This window comes from Falco peregrinus, chromosome 7 (genome assembly GCF_023634155.1).
Source record: "Falco peregrinus isolate bFalPer1 chromosome 7, bFalPer1.pri, whole genome shotgun sequence".
NCBI lineage: Eukaryota > Metazoa > Chordata > Aves > Falconiformes > Falconidae > Falco > Falco peregrinus.
This window is the reverse complement of record NC_073727.1, coordinates 85,932,910-85,944,134: the sequence shown is the minus strand read 5'-3', so window position 1 is coordinate 85,944,134 and position 11,225 is coordinate 85,932,910. Positions and strand designations below refer to the sequence as shown.

At 36.8% G+C, this 11,225-nt stretch overlaps 1 protein-coding gene across 2 annotated transcripts in view; it reads right to left on the bottom strand.

Moving 5' to 3' along the window:
* ZNF292 (zinc finger protein 292) overlaps positions 1 to 11,225 on the bottom strand; it is a 55,570-nt gene that overhangs the window by 9,131 nt on the left and 35,214 nt on the right. Inside the window, exons 5-7 of one of the 2 annotated variants that reach the window (XM_055810033.1) lie at positions 5,612 to 5,814; positions 2,794 to 2,930; positions 1,454 to 1,595 (exon numbers count right to left, since the gene is read on the bottom strand). In XM_055810033.1, coding sequence (XP_055666008.1) covers positions 1,454 to 1,595; positions 2,794 to 2,930; positions 5,612 to 5,814 — 482 coding nt within the window. Of the gene's footprint in view, positions 1 to 1,453; positions 1,596 to 2,793; positions 2,931 to 5,611; positions 5,815 to 11,225 lie in introns of those variants that run through there. The other variant, XM_027785977.2, reaches the window with a different exon arrangement.

The window sequence follows — 11,225 nt, the reverse complement described above, 5'->3', positions numbered from 1 at the left end:
GGACTGTATGTTTGAGGTGTCCAGTTTAGCAGTATTGAGCCTTTCCATGAAATAAAGCCTGCCAGTTGTGTCAACATCACTTGAGATGAGCTTCTATGGAGCCTTAAATTAACACTGGGTAGAATACAAACAGTAAAAAGCGCTACAGCTAAAAGTAAGAGAAGCAAGAGATCTTCTAAAAGATCTCTTAATTTGGAAAGCACTTAAGCTATAAAAATAAACCTTTATTTTTAAAGATTATGCCACTTCAAAGTCAACTGACCTCAACTGAACACATAACTTCATTCCAACTGAAAGTGATAAGTATAGTTAAATGTTCCATCATTAAAGTGTTCCAAATGTCACATGGTCTTTTCTCATTCATACCCTCAGGCAAGGTAAATTACATTTACATCCACTTTACAGTCCCTTTATGCTGCCAAGGCTGCACAGAGAGACTGTGGCATACATGTGAATAAAGCCCAGCAAATTTATGAATACACAAGCCTACTACCCACATGGTCTCCAGTTTCTGCCATCAGTGAAATGATCCACGGCTCATGAGAGAAAAATCAGTATGGCATAGAACGGACAGAGCTCTTATGATCACAAGACTCTATGAAAGTTATTTTCCTCCCCCTCTCTAATGCCAATTTAGTTCAGATCTTTGGAAAAAAATAATCTTTAAGATTAGAAGTCCATGATTAGCCATACCAGAACACTGCAACAGTTAAAAAGGAATTTTTATTCTTAGAATATACCAAATTACAGAAAATCTCCCAACTAAAAGATTTTGGAAGAGCTCAGTTTAGCTATAAGCATTAAATAGTGCAACTACTACTACTAACTACTGAGAGGAAACTAGGAAAATTAGATGACAAGGTTAGCTGAGATAGATGAACAGAGTTTTTAATACAACATTGGATCTAAGTCCACAAAATGCAAGTACTTCATTTATCAAAACAGACTGCATTCTTAAGTGGCAATTCAAAAGGGTTTTTTTTGTTTGACTGGGTTTTAAGCTTTTGTAATTTTCTTATCTACTAATATACAGCCTCCATTTCCTCTCCTCATAAGCTTTTCCTCACTATTTTCTGTAACAGCTGAAATATGGAAAATACTGAAAAGGTCTGTTAGGACCTGCTAACAGAAAATACATTTAGAGGACATGGACAATAGCAGAGGCTATAACCCCAACCTTCAGTTCTCCTTGATCTCAGTTGTGGCGTCCAGCTCTTCTGTTTATTCCCTTTTATTTTTCTCCAAAGGACCAAAGAAATTTTAATGATTCAAAAGGGACCAACTGATAGTTTACCTGCAAAAGGAGGTTGCTACATCCTTTCCTAAAACCAATTAGGACTGCCCCAAAACTGATGCTACAGAAAGAGACAGAATGTCTAAGCAGCTTTCATAAATTTTCCTGATTACAGTTGCATTAAAAGTGCCAAAAATATTCTTTCAGGAGTATCCTTACCTCTGAATTAATTACTTTAATCAGGAAGAAAATGTGATAAACAGTCTTAGTTAACACAGAAAGTTGGCGACATCTCTCTAGATACACTTGAATAGAAGGCTCTACCCTTTGCTGCAGTTTACTCCAGAAAAGAGTCAGTTCCCTAGAACAAGAGAACAATATTTCAGGGCCAGCAACACAACCACTAATCTGATCACAAGAAATGCAAGGTTGAAAACAGTTTCTATTTTTTCTTTGGGAAAGGAAAAAAAAATCTGAATTTATTCACACCTTATCTTACAGGGAAAAGCTTTTATTAATTTACCCACAGTATTAGTATCTGATTTTCAGAATTATTACCATGACTCAATTCTAGAAGGACAGATCAGAATACAACCAGTATTATCACAGTTTATGCTACATAATTTACAGACTTATGATGTGTCTTGAAAAAAGTCTTGCAAAGTAGTTTACTCTTCACAGAACAGAATTTTTACACCTCTGAATCCTTAGTAATTACTAAGAGCTATAGGAGGATGGCTTTTCTCTGTTGTAGATACATTTTTCTTGAGCTGCTCTAAGAGCTGAATCTGTGATTTAGTGAGAAATTAGAACCAAAGCCAAACAGTATTACTGCATCTACGTTAAGTCACTAGTTCATTCCTCCTTAGGTGCAAACAGCCAGGGGTATTTAGTACCTTGTGGAATGGTGTAACCCCCAAAACTTTAGCAGAATCTGTTAAAGCAAAATCCTGCATTAGCAGATGTTCCCATGCTGTTGCACATAAAAATGACATGCACAAAGAAAGCGAATTGTACAGGTTTGGAGTACAACCAAACTCAGCAGTTGGAAATTCAGACCCTAACAGCTCGAACAGCTGCCAAAGACCAGTTATTTGTTCTCACATTAATGAGAGCAAGCCTTAAAAAATAAGTATCTTCATCTAACTTATTATTTTGGTTATAGTAGCATAGACCTCCTTTTCTAGAAGTTTGTTAGAGAAAGAAATACTGTGTTATGATGTAAGGACAGATGGGAACTGCATTTATGCATTAAATGTTGACATAATGCTGACTAGCTGCCTGCAGATATTAAATTAGTTATTTCTACAGCCTAAGATTATTGTCAAGAAAAATCATTAACCAGCTACTGGTATTTGTAAATGCCTCATCATACCTGCAGCCTTCAAATTCCCATAATGGAAGCTAATCCTGTCAAATATTCTTTTTGTTTTAGCTTTGAGAGCCACACCTCCTTCTTGTTTAGCTCCTGAATTTTATCACCTGAAGTAAGTTAACTTATGGCTTACGTACAAAACCAGTTTTTGTTCCACTAGGCATAAAGCAATATTCAGACTCACCAGGCACAGTACATCTCTCCTTGCTGCAGCTGGCGAGATAGAAATGCTGCACATAAAATTAGAGCACTTTTTTCATCTCCATCAGATTCTAGGTTACAGATCATTTCTAGAGCATCTTTACAATCTACTTCCGCGATCTAGAAGGTAGGAAAGAACACAAGACTAAGAAAGTGGTTTTGTTTTCAGACACACAGTCATTTGATGATTTGTAAAAAGATAGACTGATTATGCCACCAGAAGAATTGTTCTATTAAAGTGAACAAACTTTTTCTTTTGTATCTACACTTCCTAAATTTTTTTAGGTACAACATTAATTATTAAAATACATTACATACATATGATAATTATAACAAGCAGATTTATAACTTCAAACTGCAGCATAACACAAAAAGATTATTACCTGAAATTCTAACATAGATTAGAACTAGTCACTGATATTACTACTGCTTTAATGCAATAGGCTGGGCTATTAATGAATCCAAAGTTTACCATGAACATCCCAGTATTTTTTAAAAAAAAATCAAAGATAAAAAGAGGAAAGCTGAATGCTCCTCTAGAAGAGCATTACAGTCCCTGCAATGCAACTTATTTGTTCAAGCAATGATGGAAGCACCGTATTTTTGTAGCAAAACAAAGGAAAAAACAGTCACCCAGTACTACTAGACTATCAGTCCTGAATCAGCACAGCTGTTACAACAACTACGATCTAATTCGATTTCCAGTAGACTGGTTTGATTACATCAATCAGCACATCTGGCAGGACTTGCTGGTATTTATTCTTTGACACAAGCAGTTGAAGAATAACTTGACCACTGCAACGGCACTGTCAGAAGTCTCTCTTGAGAAATCACATCACCACCCAAAGCAAGAAACAGAAAGGCCAAACACCAGCTAGTTCAGCACTTTGGATAAAGTGGCAGCACAGCTTGGGGTGATCACCATGGTATCCAGGTGTCGGTCCAGCAATCAAGCTACAATTCTGAAGGGTAAAGGAACTCTTTTTTCACCCGAACTGACATTTTGTAAATATACTAATGACCCTTCATTGAACACCATTTAAGGTTTAGTAACCTCAAAGTCATCTTCTAAAGAAAACTGCATTTCTCAAGACCTTAGAGAAGATGCATTAAAATAACTGTTGTACCAATCTAGACTGAAGGTCTGCTTTGCTGAGCACCTCATCTCAGACAGGATCCATCAGTTCAAACCACAGGGAAGAAGATGGGAAACTGAACTTACAATAAAGGGATTTTTTTTCTGAAATGCTTTTCCAGCCCCTCAGAGTTCCTAAGGGACCCAGCCTGAGCAAAGGTCTGTACAGGTCCAGCCATCACATCTGTCAGTCTATCATTTCACACACTGCAGATTTGAATTCTTCACATAACTGAACCAAACCATTAGACTAATCCAAGCTGAAAATGAGTTCAAATGCTACTTTTCTGCCTGTTCTGAATGGGTATCAAAATTCCCACACCTTCACAGAGTGAGCTATACTTCTTTATGGTTTACCTTTTTTTCCCCCATTTTCTTATTTCCTCACACTACAAAATTACTATCCTTCTCAGTTCAGAAGTTCACCTTGACATGTTTATAGCATATCTGTCTTCTCCTGGTAATACACAAACTTTCCAGAATGGTTGGTAATATTAGCTGAAGCTCCAAAGCTAAGCAATCCAAGGTTTGGAAAGTTCTGAATTAGGTTCTCTGTGATAACCCAGTCTGAACTTATCTGTATGTTATGGCATCCTAAGAAACAAGGCTACCCCGTTCCTTTTGTCCATGGGATTCACGGCTCACCCACTGACCATTCTGCTTTGGGAGCATGGTGGGGCTGAATAATGAAGGCAGCACGTTTGCAGGGTCACTAATTCCAAATTCCATTGAGTCTTCAGCAAACAAACATGAGATTGGCACAGCCTTGTCACAGCTCCTCCTGAGCCTGTTCTGGCATGGCCTACAGCAGCCAGGGCTGGCAGGGTAAGACCAATCCCATCCTACTGAGCATCAGCAGAATGTGCCCAGTGAGAAGCTGTCATCTTAGAACTTAGCCTCTATCTAGGGTAGGAGACTTCCAACTCTAATCACTGCATAGTTTTCATCCCTTTAAGATCAATTTTAAGATGCTTAATACTTATTAAAATAAAAAGATGACAGAGACAAAAAGAGAGCAGAGAGATGCAGACAATCAAGAAAACTGACAATTGCAGTTAGTTTTCCTTTAACAATGAAAAAAGGTCAGACGGGATGGGGTGAGAAATTAAGACATCACCTAAAGAATGCAGAAGAGCAAAGCTGTTATCTCTTCTTTGACTTCTGCATTTAAATAAGAAGGATTTTGTATTTCAAGCCAGATCAAGTATCTGATTTCACCTTCACTTTTACCAGGGCATTTGGGTCAAAAAATGCTACTTTCGGTTCAGAGAATAAACGTTAACATCTAAAGGGCCCCATTTATGTATGGGGTACTACACAAAAAGCTACAGTTAAAATAGTAGGAGTGGGAAAACCACTATCCTCACCTTACTAACAAGGTCTGAGGCAGAGTTCTAAAATACTTCGAACAAAAAACCCCATGAAGTTGTGGCAAAGCCAGAAATTCCTGCTAGCAACCTAGTATTACGCTTCCACAAGTGTTTTAATCAAGTCATTACTAGTCCATTTAAAAGTGACTTAAATGAAAAGAAAAAACAAAATATCAAAAATATTTTACATCATATTTTACAAGAAAAACCTCTTCTACAGAAAAATAGCCTACAATTGGTGACTTTATTATCATTAAAGAAATAAGTCTAAGAAAGTTCTCCGGTTTTTTACTTACTTCTTCCATTAGCTTTTCATTTGGTGATCCTGAACAAAGACAGACCAAGTACGTTTGCTTGAAATTGCCTTTTGCACTGATTTCTGGATGGTCAGAGCACAGTTTTGCCAGGGCAGTAGCCTGCATTAATTGCTTTGTTTTCATTAGGTGCTTAATTCGCATATCCAGCAGGACGGGACCTTCAAACACTAAAAATTCATTCACTTCAAAGAAAAACAAGCCAAATTATTACATACACATTTGACAGCAGGTCATAAGAGTTAACACATGTCATTTACTCATTCATGGTTAACCTCTAAAATTTATACAAATCACAAAAGCTACAAAAGGTATGAAACAAAGATGAGAAAAAGCATCTTTGAGAACTGTACTTGTTTATTATAAGGATTCCCTGCTACAGACCTTTTACCTACTTGCAGGTTTTAATTCATTCTACTTTCTTGGGAAAACAGCTGCATACAAAACAGACTTAAACATACACTTCTTAAAATATTTAGATACCATTTGATTATATTCTATAGAAAGACAAACAACACAAAACCACTACTCTCACAACCTTCTTTATACATATATACAACTATTAGCTATGCTATTGCTAATAGTTGCCTTTTTTTAAAGACCTTGCTATGAAAGGATAAATGTGACAAGTGTAGAAGTATCTGAAGTCCTTTCTATTGGTGTTAAATATTTTGTATTACACATTCACAGAACGCAGTCAAACTCCTTTATAAGTTTTTGTAGGAAACTTACTTGGCTGAAAAAGAGGCTTATCTTGTATAAATTTGACTGTTTTATAGTTTAAAACTCAAAAGACACAGGAATGGCTGTATTTTATTCAATTATATTTTGCAGGTATACTACTACCAGAGTTAAAACTGTCTACACTAACAACCCAACTCCAGGTGCTTCAGTGGAAAGTATAAGAATTCTACAATAAGAAAGGGGAAGCATAGGTTAATGTTCCTACTGTTACATATACATCTCAGGTCTCATCCCGATCTTCAAGATCAGAATTGCTTCAGCTTTGAAGCATGAGGTTTAGTATTACTTCCAAAATATTTAAAGTCAATTATTAAAACTAAATAGACACGGAGACAATTGACTTCATTTAAACCTTTTCACATCAACCCCTCCCTGTGACAACTGTTTCCATAAGCTAGTTACAAGCTGTGTGGAAAAATCTTTTTTGGTTTTCAGTTATCCACATCTTAACTGCATTCTCTCATCTCTTAAAACCAACAGGTTTCTACTGGGTTTTTTTTCCATTCATTCACAAAAACCGGAAGATACATAATAGTCTTTCAGCATTAGGGTAAAATCTTGGTCTTTCCTAAAAAAAAAAAAAAAAAAAAAATATTTCCATCCTTTGAGTATTTTCTTCATCCTTTCTTGAAACCTTCTGGACATTTGCAGTGCTCACTTTCTAACACATAGAAATATTCATTACATCCCTCTTCATTTACTTGCCTTGAATTCCACTTGAATTATGTTGCCCATTCACCTCATTTTTTTTACTTCCAAAGTCCTGTTTGGTCTTGATGAAATAATTCAGTAATTTCAGCATATGCAAAATTAATTGTCTCTCTAGTATTTTCAGTATTAGTATACCAAACAGGTTTACTCAGAGAAGGAAAAAGAAAAAAAAAAGAAAAAAAAAAGACCATCTCATTTTATTCTTTGCTTCCTTCCATCCTAGTTGGTTTTTGATTCATGCCTGTCTTTCATTTTATCTCATGATTTCTCCTTCTTCTAGCTACTTATACAGGATATTACTAAAAGCCCGTCTTGCAACAGAAATTAGGTCAACGGTTTTCTTTATCATTTTAGTGCACACAATTTTAAGACAGAAAATACTGCCTTTTGCACAAAACAGGCCTGTTAGACCCCATCATTATCTTTCATGCATTTTCAGATTCATGGTTGAATTACCATTTCAACCAACTTAGTTGGTTAGTTATTTGGGATCCTTGTGCATTATTACAAATGATCAGCCATGGCTCACTGATGTGTAAGAATATTCAGTCGAATATGCGCTCTTTCTTCCTCTCTCCATGTTGATGAGTATATGACCAGATTTTTGTTCATGCAGAAATAAAGGAAAACTAGAGCGCAGTAACAGACAATTGGTAGACTATAACCATTTTTGTGTTTCTTAGAGGACATCTGCCTTTTAAACAGTAGAATAAACGTTCCTTTAATGTCATTACCAATGCTTCATACTCAAACACTCATACTCTTTTGTCAACCCACAAATGACCCAGCGATGAATTAAATTCAATAGTTTTAGCCTTGCTCTTCCTTCTACCAGGTACCTGTAATCCTTTCACCCACAGCATTTATTCCCAGATAGTTTGCCTGGAATAACATTGGAACATTTTACCTTATTTCCGCAACAAGATACAGGAAGACCTTGGACTTTAAGCCATGTTGGTAACCCAAGATGTTTTGCTCTGATTTATTATTATAATTACTGCATTTAATATTGCAGAGACTGTGTTCTGTCTGCTAGTCCTCAGTAATCCTCCTCCTCTAGTGTTTACTGCTTCAGCCAGCCTACCTTGCATAAGCATCAGAACATTTTCCGTTATCTTCTCAATAAGATACAGGAAGACCTCAGGGTTAAAGCTACATATTAGCTCTTAAGCCTTTATTCTAATCCAAGTGATTATAATCATTACAGTTAACATTTGAAAGCCAATTCAAAGCACAAGTTTTAATTATATTTATTTCATAACTGAACTATGTACTGCATTTTGAGACAGAAAACAGTGCTGAGGTGGCAGAAGCAAGTCTATCATGAGGAAGAGTCTTAAGGACAAGATTTTGGGGTGTTTTTATGTAACACTTTGTAAACATATATTTATAGTGCAATGTCTATTTCCAAAGTTATTGTAAACAAATGTTTAGTTTACCATAACAAATACACCTTCACAAATACGCTTTGAGGCACAAGTGCTTTTTCAGTGCAAGTCAGAGCCTCTATAAGCACAATACCTGAAGTATTTAATGAGAATGATCTAGTTATCAATGGCATGGTTCTTGGAAAAATTATGTCATTTTTGTGCAATGCTCCACCATTCATTAAAATTCATAAACTTATGTTTGTGCAAGGCACGTGCAGAATTCATATAAGATTACAGAACTAACATGAGAGGAAAAAAAAGACTAGCAGATGACATCTGACGGATGATACTATGATCTACTAAATCCAGCAAATAGACTTGGAGATACTGGAATCTAACCTTTTAGACACAGTTTCCCTGTTATTCCTTTGAATCCTATAGCGAGCATCTCACATCATACTACCAAGTGATTCTGTGTCAAGCCCGCAAGAACTACTATGAACTTTTATAGCAGGTAACACACCATACGTGGATTAAAAAAAAATATGTAATCCATAGATTAATAGCACAAAAGAGCAGCACGAATAAGCCACAAGCACAGTACTGTAGTAGGAAGTTCTCTATGGTGGACAGTTCACACGTATGTCCTGTTTTGGCTGACTGCAGAAACTGTAGAACATAAAAGCAGAGAATTTTTGCCTTAAAGCACTCAATCCTACTACTCTACACCAATTCTTGGGTACGTATAGATTAACCTACCATAGACCATGTCTTCTCAACCTCATTCTGGCCAAGGAGGATGAAAGCAGGTGAACGTACATATGGGCTATCCATCTCAAAGAACTTTAGTTACTAGTCAGTAACCTCTTTAGCGTTAGTCCACATGCATGTTCACACTGTGGGTGACTCTGAACAGTACTGCACACTTCCATATTTATCTGGAGCTGGGTCTCAGAATCCTTCACACAAACACCACCTTAGCACAATTCTATTGAATGCAGCACCAACCCTGGATGCTCCTATAATGGCATATTGTTTGGTGAAAGGGTAAGAGAACTTCCAGGTGGCTGTTTTGAATACACTCAGGATTTTTATTATTTTATTATTTTTTTTAAAGTGAGGCTGCTGGTATCATTTGATTTCTGGTGGTGGATGCTCTGATTACTGAAAATTGTTCCATGCTGGCTGTTTAAGTTCTAACCTGCCTGTTATCCACCTTGATAATCTCTGAATAGCGATGGTTGTTTCCTTGAAGCTCTTTTCAGTAGGACATACTTCAGAAGTATGCCTACTATATTCAAACTTAGGAAAATTTCAAGAACTTACTTCTTGGCACCCAGGTTTAAATCTCTAAGGATAATCAGAATCAGATAAAAAAAGCAGCAGCCATCTGGCTTTTTGTAGGATTCTCTCAGATATTTTCCTTCACTCGCCCTCAGTACCAGCTGAGGATACCAATGACAGCTTTGAAGGATTTGACCATCACTGCAAGAACATGATAAGAACAGAAAGATAGATTCACGTTGAAGAGCACAAGCCACTCTGACAAATACTGAAGATGAAAGTGCAGTAGAGTGTTTTAACATCATATATAGGCTACCACATAGCCCAAAACATCGGGCATGCTTCCAATTTTCAGTCTTTGGTGCACTAAGCATTAAGGCCATACAGATTAGCCACACAATGTCAAAAAACCATAAATTTTGGTTGCCATGAATGCAGATCAGCCTCAATTCAAGATTAAAATCAGTCCCAATCTCAAATTAAGCTATCTGGTAGTTCAGAAGGAGGCCAGTAAGACAGAAGACCTACTGTCATGTGAAGAATTAACATCAGCTTAAGGTTTCTTTCCCTAATCAATTAATGAAGCAGGGAAACATGGAAAATTCCTCTCTCTAAATGTAAGTGCTTCTTGTTCATCATACACAATCTCAAGAAAAAAGTAGTCACGCAGCTGAAACCTCAAACAGTAGCAGGTCCAGTCAACACACAAATGCAATGCAACATCTGATAGTAATATGAAAACAGCTGACAAGCGCTAAAGCAGGTGAACCATTTACTTTCAGACTACTTAGTGATCACAGCTAATACTGCCATCTTGAATTTAAATGATGTGGATAATTTATTTTCACACATCTAGGATACCTTACCAAAGCAGAAAGAAATCTGGAAGTGAACTTTTGGTAGTTGCTCCCACTATTTGAGGTGGAAACTGGTTGAGCTGTGCTCCACAGAGAGAATGTTACCAAAGCACTCAGTAACAGATCTATGAAGTGTTATTTTAGAAGACTAGTACTTTGCTATCCTCATGACCTGATGGGATCATGTAACTTTGGGTGATCTTTCAAGTCTAAAATGTCTGTATAGCATCGTGGACAAAACACGAAAATTTGATAGACATTCTTTAAATGCACAGGAGACAGGTTTAGGTGAAAAAGAAGAAAATTCGCATGAAGAAAACCCAAGTAGTTTATAGCTCTTAAGCACACTTTAAGAGATAATACTGCTGAGGAACCAGAATTTGAATCAAGAAGTTGCAGGCCTACTCACGTAATTGTCGTGGGTCCTGTCAGGTAAAGACATAGGCAAGGGACAGAAGTAAGAAACGATGTGTAACTGGGGGAAGGACTTGACTTTGGCACTGAACTGCTCTGAGGGAGCAGAAGGTTGCCTGGGCATTCTTCAAATGAATGTAGATTGATCCATGACACAATACCAAACAGATTCAGGAAACTCAGGTTTCTCTCAGATGGCAGTCATGAGTAGTGCTA